General features: G+C 37.6%; 1 protein-coding gene across 2 annotated transcripts in view; it reads right to left on the bottom strand.

Annotated features, from left to right (window-relative positions):
* Positions 1-1,310: 1,310 nt before the first annotated feature.
* Positions 1,311-17,367, bottom strand: part of HS3ST5 (heparan sulfate-glucosamine 3-sulfotransferase 5) — a 188,895-nt gene continuing 172,838 nt past the window's right edge. For both annotated transcript variants that reach the window (XM_027731277.2, XM_027731278.2), the window contains exons 3-4: positions 7,600-7,738; positions 1,311-3,066 (exon numbers count right to left, since the gene is read on the bottom strand). In XM_027731277.2, the coding sequence (XP_027587078.1) occupies positions 2,136-3,066; positions 7,600-7,706 (1,038 nt within the window). In that variant the 5' untranslated portion in view covers positions 7,707-7,738 and the 3' untranslated portion in view covers positions 1,311-2,135. The remainder of the gene's footprint in view (positions 3,067-7,599; positions 7,739-17,367) is intronic.

Here is a 17,367-nt window from a genome sequence, read left to right as displayed (position 1 = left end):
CCTGTTGAACACTATTAGGCAAGTTAAATATCTCAGTCTTTTTGTCTGGAAGTGGGCAAGATAAATGGCTCTCATGCTTCATATAGAAAAACAGTAGATACTGCTGAAAATTCCACATATGCTCTGCCGTGTTGTGTTGGCAGGGCTCCAAAGAAGCACGAAGAAAGGGCACATTGCTCACAGTGCTAGCACATATGATTAAAGATACAGCAAGACAAGCAGCAATCTCTCACAAGAGTTTTAAAAACCACTTATTTAAAAAAACCGATGCTTCCAGATCACTGAACAAAATAAACAGCCCACAGGGAACACTTGATCTTATTATAATCTCAACTCCCAGCCACTGCTACCGTAGCTCAGAATATTCAGATGTTCTAGATACCTTCCAAAATCTGTGTTCCTATCAGTCTTTAGATGGTGGTTTTAAAGTGGTTGGGATTTTGATGGTGTTTTTGCTTTGGTCCTTCTTTCTTTTTTTCCTTCTTTCTTTGTTTCTTTCTTTGTTTCTTCCTTCCTTTCTTTTTCTTTCTTTTTTTTCTTTCTTTTTTTCCTTCTTTCTTTGTTTCTTTCTTTGTTTCTTCCTTCCTTTCTTCCTTCCCTCCTTCCTTTCTTCTTTCCTTTCTTTTTTTCTTTCTTTCTTCCTTCCTTCCTTCCTTCCTTTCTTCCTTCCTTTCTCCCTTTCTTCTCTCTTTCTTTCTTATTTTAAAAGATTATTTCATTTACTTTTATTCTTTTGCTTATGAATCTTTAAGAGCCATACAACGTATAAAGAATGAAAATACTAATTTTCTGAACTAATTTCTTGTCACTTATTGAATGGAAATATGTGCTATGTGTTTATACCAGTACTAACAATACTGTAGGTGTTTTCTGGAGCAGGTGGATGCATAAACAGATGAAAGCAAAGGTATCACAACCAAAGTTTTCTTTGACTTCTGAAGCATCACTCTGTGATGAAATCTCTATAACCCTGCTTCTAATTTTATCTGTCTGTTATTTTGGTTTTAATGAGGGCTTTGCTTTTTTGATATACCTGGTTACAGCAGGCTTTTACTGTCATTCTTTAACCTCGTGGGCTACTGCAACTGAATTAATTTTAGCAAAGTGCTGCAATAGAACAGCAATAATGTTCTTTGAGGTTTGCATTACACCAGATTCCTAGATTGATGAGTTTTTTAATAAACTCTGCTTCACCACATGTATCAGTATTCTCAAATGTCTAGAAACCAAGTTTACATGTGTAACTCTCTCACACACATAAATATGATCTAAGGGATCACACTGATGTACATCAAGCAAACACGAAAAGCTCTTGCACATAGAGGTAATTTTAATCCATTCCATCTTTAAATACCACAATAAATTTAATTTTCACAATAAATTAAATAGCCATATTCAGTTTACAAAATAGAATTACTTAGTGTGAAACCGGTATTTACAAACATTGTACACTATGTACACAACATTTAGCTTTGCCGACACACAAGTATAGAGAAAAAAATCATTTGAACTTTTTTTGACACATGATTGACATGCTACAAGTGACATGATGGTCCATACAATAAAACAATAGTGCAAACTCACCACAGGAACCCTAAAACAATGCAGTTTGTATGAGATAAGATATTAATTTAAAATAATAAGAAAATAGTACTATTCACTCTCATTGTAAAAATTCAGCACTGTGTTTAAAGGGTCAGCATTCCTTTAGCAATACACATACCAAATATAGTCTCAAGATTATGCTTACTCACAGCTTTACAGACTTTTGACAAGAATTTTAACGGCATAAACTAATGTTTTGCTTGGATCAATAGGTATGTCACATAAACACTTCACTAAGTGAGAGGAACACTGACCCTTTTAACAGTGTCTGACTTTGTTTCCCTAAATACCTCCTTTTCCTTTATTATTATATCGTAAAAGATGCAACTATATTGACAGTAAATTTATGTTAGTTTCTATTCTGTAGAAAAAAATCGATCCCACTGTATATTTGGTCACACACTGCATTATGTACACGTATGCATGAAAAAAAGTTACTTTGCTAGCCATGTCTATGAAAAGTGCATATTTTATCAGAGACGTCTATTGCATGTCTCAGGTGCAACAGAAAGTGTTGTATGAAGTTTAGTTTAGGGCCAGTTAAATGTCCTCCCAGTGATCTGGTAAAATTTTTGATTAAAAGGATGAAAGAACTTGCGCAATTTGGTAATGACAGAGGTATCCACCTCTGGATGGATGCGTCCCTTGCTACCCGCCAGGCACTTGTTAAAGACAATGTTAAATCGCAAGCAGTAAAACCCTCTGGTGGCATTGAAGTATAAATTGTACTGACTTATCCTTGGAGGAAGATTTAGGAACTTCTCAACTAGCTGGAGTTCTGGCAGTGGTTCTGTGATGAGCCGGTCTCCATCCACGATATGAAACTGCTCAATTGGGAAGTATTTTAACCACCTCTCCAGATGTTTTGTGTAGATGCTGGTTCTCACTGCCTTATACTTAGTGTTCACTTCACAGGTATTAGGATCAATAGCCAGCTTCTCAAATTTGTAGTAAGTTTTGTTCTTTCTTTCCTTGCCTTCCAGCACCTGAGTGTAATCAGAAATTGCTCTTGTGGTAGGTTCCCTGACAATGATCAATAATTTGATAGATGAGTTCATTTTGTAAATCCTTTCAGGTACTTCCTCAGTGATAAAATATGCGGGGCTTTTCTCAATTGTTATTTGATGAGGGTAAGAAAAAGGCATTTTTTTCCGGTACCACTCAGTTCCCTTGGCATAGTTTTCATCATTGTCAAAGAAGTGAATCTCTTGAGAAGCTTTGACCACTGAAGGGTGAAGGTTCAGCATCTCCAGTAGTGCTCGGGTGCCTCCTTTCCGCACCCCAATGATAATGGCCTTAGGAAGCTGCTGAACCAGATTGTGCAGTCGTATTTGTTCCTTAGTGGCATTGCCCTTTCGAAATTCATGGAGCAGACCTCGCTTGAACTGCAGAGCTCGCAGTGGGATTTCGTCCTGGCCGCGGGGTCCAAAACGACCATCGATGGGGCAGAGGGGCTGCAGTCTGCAAGTGAAACAAGAGGTATTTGTAAAAAGAGGATATCTCTTAAGGCAAGTTTTCTGTATAAGGTAATCATGCTCTTGGAAACTTTTTCCAATGTAATGTGATATGCCCATCTTTCAACTTTTATTTTACTCTGTCAGTGATTAAATGGTTTGCAATTTTTTTTATTATTTAATCCAGTATTGTGCTCTGACTTAGCTGGGTAACTCCTAACTCCACCCTTCTGCTCTCTGCCAGAGTAGGCACTATGATTACTGTTCTTGGGTCTTCTTGAATGTTGTCTAACTTCCCACATTCTTCATTATTTTCTGATTGATTTGGCATTTTTAAAGCATTCTAAGATGAATTATATTTAGTCATTTTGATCTGAAAATCTAAATCATTTAATTCATCTCTTTCCCACACTTTTCCTATTCTAGCCTGAATTCTTTCCTGTGCTCTCCATTGTGTTGATCCAGAGCTGGCCTTTTTAGTGAAGATGAGCAAAAGTGATGCTTTCTAGGCATCACTTTTCAGTGTTTCTCTTTCTCTTTAGAATATGCCCAGTGTTTTCCCTGCCAATTAGAACCAGAAAGTCCTAGGTTCTGAATCAAACATAATTAACAAGGCATAAAAAGAATGGCAAGAAAAGTTGTTAAAAATGAATTTATTGCATTATTACCTCAGTGATTTTCTTATCCTCACTTATGTATCCTTCTGCTGAACCTTATTTTGTGCCTTATTCGTTCTTCTTTTGCACCTGTATTTCTGTGCTATTCTTTTATATTCACCTATTTTCCCTCTTTTCCACTTCTGTAATGCTTCCTTCTTGTATGCCACTAAATCCAAGAAATGATTCAATAAGAAAAATACTAAAATTTTGCTACTACAGAACCTTGAATAAACCCTCACCTCCGCTCTCAAATCAGTGCTTTGGACATCATACAGGCCACTGTTTCATTGAAGATTAAATTGGTATGTCACATAGGTCACATAGAAAAATATTATTACTAATTTTGTGGAGCCATGCTCTCCAAAATTAAGGATATGTATGAACAAAGGTTGCCTAGGCAATTTTCGTGTGAGCTTGCTGTGCATATATATTATGATACAGTTCTTAAATTACACGGGTGCATGCTATTATTTTTCACAGGACCCCTGCCTTAGCCAGTACACCAGATGGGCAATGCTCATTAATAGCTGTTTAGGTATTCAGTATTTATTCTGGTTTCTCAGCATGTGGTCCCTCACTCATTTTCTATATATTATTCAGACCCTGCTTTCAGGACATAATTATTTATTTCTTTATGGCTTTTCCATCCATCACTGCTTGTTGGGGTTTCTAATTTGACACTGATGCTAGGACAATGGATGGCTGGGACAAAGTAAGTTTGGTCTCCCTGGCTGACCTGCTAGCTGTTTCTCTGATGATCCAGACGCCAAGAGATATAACCTGTCTGGACAGAGCTGAAAAAACAACCCAGATGACATTGCTGGGTTTACATGAGCTCTAGCTAAGTCCTGCAAACTAGTTAGAAAGTGTGATGACAAGTGAGTTCCTGTTATTTCTTTTTTCAAGTTTCTAGTTTCTTCTTTCCCTTTGCTCTCTGTGATCTACTGAATAAGCCCGACTTGGTGGCAAAGACTGAATCATTGAAATGCTGATGCAAACTGCCCATATGAAAAAAAAAAAAGAAGGAATGTCTTGACTTAACAATGGTACAATTTCATCAGATTGTGGTGTAGCTGGTGAGAGTATTTCTGCATCAGCAGGCGGCAGTTAAGAGCATAAGAAACAGAAGCTGCAATTGCTGTCTCTGTTCTTCTTTTCCCTCTCCTTCTGTGTATTTGTTATTTGTTTTCAATCAAAGAGGATTCCACAACAGCAGTTCCAGACCCATCTACACTAATTTTATCTCTTGCTCAAAAATACAGCTAGCACTGCTTTCAGTGTAACACAACAGCTTGTCAAACAGGGTGGTTTCCTTTAAAAGTAAATAAATACTCAAGATATCCTCTAGCCTAAGGGAAAAGATTGGATGTTGTTAAAAGTCCTTCCTCAACACTTTACATTTCAGGTTTTTTTACTCTTTCCTCCTTCTCCTCTCTAAACAATAAAAAAATAACTTTTAAAAGATCATGGCAGTGGTGGTATAAGGCAGATCTTGATAGTTGAATCCCATCACTATTTACTGTTATATTGCAACATGCTAATATTCTTAATTCTGAGTAATTTTTCCATTAAATAACAGTCCTTTGCTAAGGAAGAGTATATGACATTTATTATATCACTGAGTTGCTCTCCCAAAACAGACAATTTGTCAAGCTGCTACAGTAAAACTCCACAAACATTCTTCTTGAGAAAACCCACCACAGAACAATTCATCTCAGGGAACTGTATTTCTGAAAAAATTCAAAACAGCTAAAATAAGTCTGGGAAATCTTAATGAGCTGTCTCTCCTGACCTGGAATACTTGCTAATTTTCTTCCAGTGGAGATGTCACAGCGGCAAAAGATTATAAGCCTAGTTCCAGCAGGAGCAGTTTGAAATCAGATCTGGATGCTCCAGGTACTGTCAATGAGGGAGACAGGTAACTCAAAGACTGATCCAGTTATTCTCATAATTGCCAGGCACGGAATCTACTTGGGCTTTAACATGTGAAACATCTCCATGCACTCAGGAGCTGACTTACGGATGCCTTCTCTGGAGGGAAGTGCTCAGCTTATCAGACTTTATGATTCAATGAATCAGATAAGCTAGTAGTAATTTCCCTTCAGGCCTAAGAAAACTCAAGACACTACCATTGAAGAGCCTAATCTGAGGCTATTAAAAATGAGCCATCCCCAGCTCTCTTGTTCAAATTAGATCAGCATAAATTAAGCATAAATGAATCTGGATTTCTTCCTGAACAATTAGTTATTCCAAAGTCTATTGAAGCCACTCAGCATCCTTTTACTGACAGATTCAACAGTGATGAGGCAGAAGAACATTTCTGGATAATTCATCTGTGTCTCGTCCTTTCCAGTACTTTCTCTCTCTATTTCATAACAAGTCCATAGACAGGACTGCTTTTTAGCAATGTGGTATTCTTCACCCTGGGTAATGTAAGAGAATGAAACTGAATTTTGCTGCCATTGGCAACATTATATATGAAACCGGCAGAATTCACTGCCACAGAAGGTCAGCAAGTCAAATACTGTGGCGAGATAATTTTATAGCCATCAGTAAATTCTATAGATGTGCAAGCATAGATAATAGCAGAAGGTTAATTAGATTTCATGCCTTTGGTCATAAAATATACATTTGCAGGGACCAGTAAGGATTTCTGCGTCCGTTTACAGAATCACATTAGTCTCAGTGAAGTTTCTACCTCTGAAGTATCAGAGATGTTTTGGCCATCAGGGGAAAGAAGATATAATTTCTGGAGTGTAATTTGCAGTGCAGTTGGTTCTAGCTGAGTACATGGTCTCCTTCTTCTGGAGTGGATTTAAGCAATTGAAGAAAGCACCCAGTGACCTCAGATGGAGCCCAACATAACCTAGCAATGGACACAGTAGCTACATTTTCAACTAACTTTTCATGCACTGTATATTCACACAACATTGTGTCACTATTTTGAACTCAACTATCATTATTCTGTCTTTGAAAAGAAGGACACTAATATAGCATTAGCACTTGCAAAGCGTCTACCAGCTTCTGGAAATCTTGCAGCCTTGTGTTTCATTCATTCTTTTGAAACAGCTTTTTTTTTTGTTGGTTTTTTTTTCACATCTTTTGCGCCTTTGTGTAATGCCTACCAGAGCAATCCCAGGCCATTTTGGAGGTGACAGAAACAGCAGTGTCAGTGCAGGTAGCACTAGTGTTGTACTGTTAATAACCAGTCAAAACGCAGCCTGGTCAGAAGTGCCAAATACTCTTTGATTTTCTCTGCTGTATTTTCTGCTACTCTCTAGGAAATCATTTGCAGAGAAACCCCACTTATTTAGCACATTCAGCTACAGAAAATACCAGCTAATTAACATAGTTAAAATTCTCAAACCCTTAAGCAATCTTTCAAGTGAAATAGTATTCAAAACTTGACAAGCTGCTCTGCAGGCTCATACTTAATTTTAACTACCACTGCAGCACATTAATTGCTTGCTCACAAATTTAGAAAGGGAGATATATAAATACATCATAACTGTTTTGCTGGAACTAGAGGTCAACACACAGATGCACACAGAAAAAAATGAGCTACTGTAATGACATTTTTACTGGATGCTGGCTTATTTCTTCTCTGAAAACAAGTGTCAATGTGCTTAGAATACAAATGGACAGACAGAAATACTTTGTCAGGGATGATTTGTGACTATTTTCCTACTCTCTCTTCCAAAAAGTAGGAACAAATAATGAAAATCACTACTAAAATAGACAGTCTTCCTATACATGAGGAACATAAAAAAATCCCAAAAAACAAAAGAGAAACAAAGAATAAAAGAAATCAGACCCTTGAAGCAAAAACTCAGACAATCTTAACCTATTCTAAATAAGAGAGCAGCTACTTAATGACTTACCTATCCAAACTCCCAACTCTGGCAACTAGATATAGGAGACTTCCAATAGCAAGGCTGCCTAGCACAAAGAGCTTCTGCCTCAGCAACACCTGCTGTTTGAATAGCATGGCCCTCCATCAATCTTCAGGACTTCTTCAGTCTGCAGAGACAAGAACACACTTATCAGAAAGCAATATGTAGGGTAATGTTTAATCAGGTGTTGCAGCTGATGAAGCCACACTTGCAAAATCTTTTCAAAACTGCAGAAGTAGTTAAACTTTCATTTGTTACTGGTTTTCTGTCCCACATGGCAATGTGTCTGGGATAGGGTGATAATTCTGGAAGTGACAATTCAGTTACACCCACTGTTACTAAGGCTGTCTGATAGTCACACTGTGTGGTTTGGCTTCTACAGAAGCTCATATTGTAATAGAATCTCTTGTTCGGTAAATATGTTTAGATTTTAAACCTTTCAGAATCAACCCAAGTTAGATTTCAACAGAGATTTGAATTCTATGATTTCAAGTAAGGCAGAAGTAACCAGGAGTTAGGCTTGCAGGTGTAACTGTGTACACAGTATACATGGGCATGTTTAATGTGTCTCTATGACTATTAGAGTGTATGCTGCAGAGAAATCTAAAGTTCCAGGATATCCTGATCCATGCCAGCAAGTCCAGGATAACAAACCTGAGAATCATGTAGCTGGGGTGGGCACAATAATGATTTTTTGACATCATGTTATCCTATTAGCTGTCTCTATGGTGAGCGTCAGCTTACGCTGCTTACGCAGCTCTCTCAAGCTCCTCATCCTGACACCAGCCTTTGCTGTGATCTCAAGACCTGATGGGACGCAAACTGGCATCCTTGAAACAACCATGCCTATATCCCCAGTTTTTGGTAACACCAAAGCATATACTTAAATTTCTTTTTCTGATGTGCTCCAGAGACCGTCTAAAGCCCATAAATGAGCATTGCTTCAAATACTTTAGATATGAGGCAGGCAGAAGTAAAAAGATTTGACGTTGTGCCAAGAACAATCGAATTTAACCAGGAGGTCCCTAGGTAAGGTAGAAGGAAGTGCTGAGTAAAACTGTTTGTCTTTATACTGACTCTTCCTCAGACATGAAGTTTTTGTTCAGGACTGCAGATGTGTTTGGGAGACTCAGAGATGGATGCCTAATACATTCTTACAGGAACTAAGGAGAAAGATCAGCTTCCCCTTTCAGAACACAGCCAAAGATGACATGGTTCTTCACAGATCCTTTCAGATCCTTTCACTGGCTCAGGATATGTAAAGCCATATTATCTACCTACCAAATGAATGCTTTAATTACCAAATTGATCCTTTTGATATAAATATCATAAACATGAACAGTAATCACCTGAACTACTGATCCATCAGGGAATGCTTACTGTATTATGGAGCAGTTTGAACAGAAACTTTTTTCCTGAATTTTGGCTGGACTTATTTTGAACAATTTTTGTTGTCAAGTTCCTTACGTTTTATTACAGCAAAGTTCCTTTTTTTCCAGCTTTAGGATTTACATAAAGCAAAACTGGGATAGATTATTATAAGCACATAACTATATAAAGAAGCAGAATGGTTAGCAAGACTTCAAGGTTTGGCTGGCCACTGTTAAACAGAGCCTGCAAATGTTTCTTTGTCTTGCCCATGCTGTTAAATTTTTGGCCCAGAAAGCTCTCACAGGAAACCAGGATACAGTTTGGGAGATACTACAAGCTGGAGACCATTCGCAAGAGACAGCATTTATGCAGCCCTCCTTAGTGCTGGCTGAGTTTAAAGGTGCAGATGCAGGTCACTCCCATACTGGTTTTCTTCAAAGGTGGTAGAATAGGCATTTTCAGGCACATATATTAAACTGCTATAGAGAAAGCCTTTCTAAGACCAACCCACCATCTCTTGATAAAATAGCCATGAAACACTGAAGCTCTAAGTCGACTTTCGCTAAAAAACTTCTGGTGCGATAATAATAGTAACTCCTTATACAGCCAGGTCATAGCTCAGGGTAACCTATCATACAGGATAACTTATCATACAGAATTTATTGCTTTTTACATAGAAAAAAGCAACTCTACGATAAGAATTCTTAGATAAGATCTTTATTGCAACAAGAGTAATATAAAGCACAGAGTAAAAGGAGTTTGCAATGTAAATACAGACGCAGAAGAAGTATTATCATCCTTTAAAAAATAAATGAGGAACAGAGGTACAGAGAGATTAGGTGATTAGCTCAAGGTCACAGAGAAAACCTGTAGTATCAGTGGGATTCAGTGTGAAATAATTCCTTTCTAGCATTTTAACTACATGATAAACTTTTGGCTTTTTATAAAATAATTTTTCTTCATAAAAATGATACATGAATGAGGAATTCCGTACATTGAGCAAGGTAGAAAACACACACCTAAAGCTTAACTATTAAGAAAAATGCACAGATCCTCTATCTCTATGTCAATATGCTATTGCTAATTATACTTTTAATTATTTAATTAAAAAAGATGAAAGATGATGACACATGATGATGACACATGATGATGATGATGATGACACATTTTCATAGGTTCCCAGTTTTAAATCTTTCCATGCTGGCCTCTCTAGATGAAAGTTTCACTTCAGTGTTACAATTGGTTCTGAACTTCATCTCTCAGAAAACATATACATATGCAGGCCTCTATACATGAAACTAAAGTGCTTTCCATGTGTTCTCCCTTATCCAGGCTCTTGGATTTCCCAATTAAGTCTTACCTACAGGCCTCACTAAGGCAGTGGAGGTCATCAGGTCAGAATGAAATCAAATTAATGACAAACTGTTTCCTGTAATAGATTCCACAAGGTCTCATGACCTCAATAATAATGTTTGAAATAAGAATCAATGCGAAAAAATCTTGCAAAACAAATGCAAAGTAAGTCAACCAAGCAACCAAAGAAAGCCCAAACCCAAACCAGTTCCAGTTGCTGTATGTTTGCATGTACCTGAGTACAGAAAATTTTTCCACAGTATGACAAGTATTAAACACATGCTAGAAATGTAAACATGACATTATTTATCTGTTTGTTTCATTTTTGTTATCACTTTTAGCATCTAATTTAAAGTCCACAGAGGGGGCTTTATTCCAGAGAAGTGGTCTTGATAAAGCTTTCCCCAGATGCTAGATATTTTCATGAAAAAAAAATGTAGAGAAATAACATCTCAACTTTGGAAAAGACTACATCTTACAATGGATGTACTGAGATAGCTCTGCATGCCAGAGGAGAGGACCAAGGAAACATTTCTATTTAAGACACGGATTTAATACAACCAGAATGTGATTGAGGTGAAGGTCCCTGGGGCAAATATGTTGCTGCAGACTGACATGGCAACACTTAAATGAAATGGAAAGAAGAAATTAAAAGGAAGAAATTAAAATTCTGGGATATATTATAAGCTGCACAAAGTTTTCTATAAGGAACACGTACTTTTAACTTAAGAAGCCGGAAGGTAAGATAAAATGTAATCCAAAATGTCAAGATTTTAGCAGTTATTTGAGGCAAATAAGGGTGTTTTTAAAAAAATTTTGCTCTCTTTTAGGTACTACAGTTGAAGTGGCACAAAAGCTGCTGACCAGTAGGAGGAGTGTTGGAAAAGCCCCAGCAAAACTTTCCCAATAGCAGAATGTGGAACCTCCCACCAAAAGAGATGACAGCACACTGTTGCACAGCTCCAGTGGGCTTACATCGGAAATATTTGTCTTGAACAATCTATTTAAATATGTATACGAGAAAGTCCATTCCTGGCTATCTAAGAAAGTCGCGATGCACACAGAACAACACAAAGAACTCATAACGTGGAATTCATAATTTGTAGAAAAGACAGTGTGTGCAACATCATGCAGATTAACGAAATGTAATGTGCTTTGTGATTTCAGATGTACATCTGATCTGAATTGTTAGATTGACATGGTAAAGTTAAATAAAGAAACGTATTTTAGTAACAATGGTATTACCGATAAAAATCTGAATTTGATAACACTATAAGTTGTGCAGAAGCACAGAAAGTAGAAGCTGCTGCTGTAATCAGTTATTCCAAAAAAAAAAAGACAGTGAAACAAGATGATTACCAGGAACTTGTTTGAAAATGATCAGAGGGACATTTTTGGACATGTGGAGCACAACTGAGAAGATGCTATGGATAAATAAATAGCATGTGGTTGATTATGGAGAGAAGTATAAGAAAGGCAACATACAACACTTTGGCAAACAGGCTGAAGAAATACAGTCCTGAGTGATGTGATTAATCAAAATTAAGTACAAACCACAGGCAAATATGCACAAAGAAGGCTGGAAAACTAATAAATAAGAGGGCGTTTTTTATTAGTAAAATTTATTGTCTGGCATGCTTTTATTTTTTTTCATTTTGCACACCAGCAGGGGTCATCTGTTGACCAACAAATATTTGTCTTCATACTCTGCAGAAAGATCTTTATGTGGGATTTAAACACAGTGACAGAAAAAAAGTCAGGGAACCTATCACTTGGCATGTTTGCATTATGTTCCTTGAATGTTAACTACAACTTCTTGCATTTGTCACTGTGACTAAAATTCATACAAATCAAACACTTAGATTTTTTCTGGGATAGGAAATCACATGATGTTTGGGAAAGGAGGGAATTTATCCCTCAAACTGTGTGCGTTCTCATCAGTTCACAATCTTTCTCATGGCTTGCCTGGAATAGCCAGTCATCCTACTGCTCCTGCTCCTCCTGCAGGTCATCCCCTTTTCCTTTGTTCTGTCTCACCGCTGATGAAGGTCTGGGCTAGAGTGGCAAGGAAAAGCTACAATGCTGACATACTTTTTCACCAGTAGCCTTTGCTTTGATGGCTTGCTTAATAGCAACAGTACTAGTGCAGCCTGTGAACTGTATTAAAGAACTACAATAATCATGATAAAGTAGAACATGATTTTTCATTAGAGATAGGATTTTTCATTTCTAATAGCATTGAATAGTCTAACAACAGAAAAAATTCTTCCTTTTTCTGACACAGTAAAATTAAATGGATAATAAGAACTGAAAGCTTTGACAATACCATATTTTTTAGGGAATGGTAAAGTGCTGACTCTGCATAAATGGAATTTGGTTTTTTTAAGATTTTCTTTAATAGTTCATAATTTCAATATAAAAAAGAAATTTAATTCTTATGAGAATTCTTAATTCTTCTCATTTTTCAAATTTTTTCTCTATAGCATAAAACTGAGATGAGATGAAATAAGATTAATGCACTCGATCAATTCACGTTGTAAAGGAAGAAAAGAAGGAAATATGTTCATGACATGGGACAAGTTCACAGATTCATGGAAGTGTCCCTGTGTGCTAGGCACGTCCTTTTCTCCTCATGACTCATTGATTGAAACGATGGAGAAGAAAATGTCAACAAAGTTGATGGAAAACAATAAATAATGCAGATAAACTCCAACATAAAGATTTCCTATAATCTTATGCCACAGCTGTGACAATAACTTAAAACCACCTTTTTTTGTCTGCTATTGTAGAGTTTTGAGATTTTGAACTGCCTTTAAGCAGTCCTTGAAGCCAGTTTTTTGTGTAAATAAGTGGTAAAACCCTATCTCCAGAAAGGCTGAAAGGTCTCTCTCTGGGCGACCATCCACAAAATGAGCATCTGTATGTGGATACTAGATAAGAAAATACACGTTAATTTCTCAGAAGTTAGCACAATATCAGTGTTGAAAGAGCATTTGTGACTCATAATCCCCCACTTAGCCAGATATCTGGGTTCTCTCCAGCCTATAGAGAGCGGTAATGACTATTTATTTAGTCCACTGCCCACAAGACATTTATCTTCAGATACAGTCAAGACTCAATCTATCCACAGTTGTACTATCTCTAGGAAGCTGCTGTGTCAAGTGACAACAGTAGATAAGACCATAACCAGCTCTTCATCACATTCTGTTTTCAGCCTGACCCCTTCATTTTTTTTTGCATCTTACTGAAAGACATTGAGCAATATGGTGTTGGGAAGAGAGAAACAACTCAAAAGCTTGCTATTGACTTTGCGGTGCCCTGTGCCAAACAGATCTGCTGCCAGATTGTCAGGGTAGTTAGGAATCTCAGGCGCTTTGATGCCCTTGAGGTCTCACACACATCTGCTCAGGAAAACTGCCTTATTGCATCTGAGCTGGCAAGGCAGGCAGTCGTGTTCTGCTGAATGATGACTAGGTTGCCATGATCCATGCGTAGCTACAGTGCTCCAGGAACATTTCCAAGCACATAGATCTTAATAGGACTTCATTAGTCCAAAATACAGATGCCTGTCTCCTTGCCAGCATCCTGAGTTTATTACCCTGCACTGCTCTTCATAGAACATGAGATTAATCTGATCGGATTGGCCCTTTTCTGTGGATTAATGGTATTTCCCCAGCTACTTCCAAACTTTTCTTCTGAAACGATCACTATGATCACTTTCCTTGTCTGCTATATTTCTCAGGAATGGTGGAGCTGACGATACCTGTGGAAATCCAATTCTGATTGTAGAGAGATTATAATAGATACTAATTTCACAGTCCTCAAAAGACAACATCAGTCTCTTTTCCTCAAGCTGGCACTACAACTGCAACCAAAAATAGCAATGATAAAGGAAAAAGGAAGTTGAGGAACAAAATGCAAGGAAATGGAAGAAAGGAGAGCAATGATTGCAAAAGTCAAAAGAGAAATCTTAAAGGGAGGCCAATAGCCCTGTCACATTAGAAATAAGTAGCTTGGTTTTAAGCTCTGGGAAAGACTTAAACAAGAAGATTATGAGTCCTCTGAGGGAAAGGTAAGCAGGTAAATATCCAGAGCTTTTTTCTTTTGTCCTTCATTTAGAGTCCAATTTTTGTCATGAACAGTTTCACTTCATTGAGCAGGATAGGAAGGCAGAGAGGTATTGCTTAATATGATTCTGTGTAAAATGAATTTACTTTTTTTTACATACTAGTAATTTTGAAATGTTCTTTCCACTACTTAGAATCATGTCCACAGATTATTGCTCCTTTTTTTTTTTTCTTGGAAAAAGTTACCACTTCCCAAAGTATATCATACCTTACCTGAAATAAGACATATGAAAGGCTGTTTGAAGGTTCCTTAATTAATGAAAACTGGCAAACAATTTAAGTTAAATTTATCTTAGCTATCAGGCAAAATTTAGATGGCTTTCTGCAGCTCCTTGTAGCTCTGTTTTCTGTGACTTCTCTTTAGAAAAGCAGCAAAACTGACTTAAATGCAAAACATTAATGGGAAAACTAAAAGCAAAAACTTTAAAGAACTGCAAATATATTTTGCTGGTACACTGCATTTACAGTAAAAACTATCTGAATATATTTTTGCTCATGGTTTTGACTCCCCAGTAAGAAAAAATACCAATGTCTGAGATAACACCCTCCCCATCCCTCTGTGCATATATGAACATGTTATAAAAAAAAATAATTTGACTGAACCTTGAGATTTTTTGCAGACTAATCTTAATCATTGCTTCCCAGGCCAGATACTTTGGCCTAGCCAGACTGCTGTCAACCCCATGCTATGCATACTGCAGCATCACCTACCACCTACACAACTGTGTCTTGTTCTAGTTGCTCAACTGCAGTAGAGCAACAGTGATAAAAGTCCTCTCTGCTACTATTGATGCAAATGACGAGGTGCAGTGAGATGATATTGCAAAATATGGCAAGATAACTAAATATGAGGATGTTTTCTTGCGGTCTTGTTCTCCTTCAACCTCTGTGACGCACTTCTCAAGCAGCCTCAGCTTCCCCTGTTCTGTGGAGTAAACAATTCTCTCTTGCCAACCTACATATCTTTATATATTACACTTGCTCATCTCTTTTCTCTTATCCAAACTCATATTCTGGACTACCCCACTGCTGATGAATAGACATCATACTGTCTAATACAGAACATCTACATTTGTTCTCGATCTGTAGCATTCTGTCTTTTCCTCACACCCTTAATCTGAAACATAATCAGCTCAGACTACTCTCCATAACTTCATATGCAGGTTAAATTTCATAGCTTCTTTATGCATAAATGTCCCAAAGATTCAGTCTGTTACGTACCTATATAAGTCTAAAATTTTCCCATGTGTCCCCTTCACCACTTTGTCCCATCCACTGCAGTGGTCTTTCCAATCCATCTCTCTGACTACACCAAATCTGACTAGGCACACTTTTATTGCTTTTCCATTTTATCTGTTATATTTATCTGTATATTTCTGTGTCTGGATATTCCATGGTGTTTCTGCTAGGAGAACAGCTAGATATGGAGTTTAAAACCTAGACTCCAAAGACCACTTAGCTATTTTTCAGAATGCAAAGTCTCAGTGCTTCCTTTGTAAGTCCTGACCACAACACTTCCCTAAGAAGTGCTACTTGTTTTAATGTGGAAATCTAAGTGAAAACATTAATGACAGCTTAAAGAAGAACTTGTTACAATGCCTCTGTGAAAAAAGCAGACCTATTAACACTTTTCTCTGAAAATGAAAGAGCTGGGATTTTCTGCTGTGTGTTTTAAGCGCCAATATTACACTGCTGTATTGACCTGAGTGACAGCTCACTGCCCCCATTTGGGTGGAAAAGAAAGGGGAAGCAAGGAGAGATAGCTCATGTCTGCAGCAGCCCAGTGTTACAGAGCTGTCTGGTGCTGGAGAGTTCCCCATAAATGAGCTCTCTGAACACTAGGCAGCTCTGCTGCCCTGGCATAACCCATTCATCTTCCTCTCATTGGGAAGCCTGAGCTGTAGAAGTAACTGCGGTCTTGGGTCTGTGTTCACTCCCATACATGTACCCAGCCTGGCATATATGCCTGCTTCATGGTTTTTAATTAAAAAGAAAAAAAACCCAACAACAAAAAAAGTTAACTGAAACATCTTTGCATGTGCTTTACTGATGGGTCTCTGAGACAAGAACAATGCCAGCAGAGAGGTGTGCGCTTCTGATTCTCACTGGCAGTCACACCTGAAAAATTACAGAAAGGCTGCTCCTCTGGGACGAGATGTCTTCTCTCTGTGTGTCTTTCTGAGCAACTTCTTAGATAATGCTTTGCAGTGTACTATTCATGGTCCTTGTACTGATTTCATGCTGTTGCAACTTGATTGGCTTGGTGGACTTAATCTAACTTGGGCTCTATGGAATAGAGAGGACCTAATCCTTTCTCTGTGGGTGCTTGTGACTTAGTATCACTTTCCTAGAGATGTATTTTTTTAATTAACTTTTTTTTTTCCTGACCCATTGTAATGACAGTCACAACATGGACTATTCATATTTTTGGATGTAGACATATTTTGCCTGCATGGTAAGATACACTAGAAATGCTGCCACTAGAAGAGGCTGTCACGTGTTTGCTACATAGTTAGGGGTGAATCAGTGAGAGAAGAGAGAGAAGCCATGGATCTAACTAGATGTAAAACTCATGTAATTGATCCAAGAACTTTGAAATAACCTGTGGCCTATGCAGTTCATGTTTGCATTGGCCATTAGTCAAGGTATCTGTCTGGTTTGGCTTTGCTCCTGATGCTCATTTACAGCACCTACATCCTAATACCTTTTGGGATCATGAGCTGGATCAGCTTCGACCCTGACTATTTAGTACAAATATAGAAAACCATAAAATAAGCTGCTCTTTTCAAAATATATTGGTTGGGAGAGAATTAACCCCAGAATATCTTGGCATTTTGTTTAACTGGCTGTGAAACCTAGAAAAACACTTCCTCGTGTTCTAAAGGAACTGTCATATAAGTATACA

The sequence above is a fragment of the Pipra filicauda genome, unplaced genomic scaffold, assembly GCF_003945595.2.
Source record: "Pipra filicauda isolate LSUMZ 115617 unplaced genomic scaffold, ASM394559v2 scaffold106_size2291244_pilon, whole genome shotgun sequence".
Lineage (NCBI taxonomy): Eukaryota > Metazoa > Chordata > Aves > Passeriformes > Pipridae > Pipra > Pipra filicauda.
This window is presented reverse-complemented; position numbering and strand designations above follow the sequence as displayed.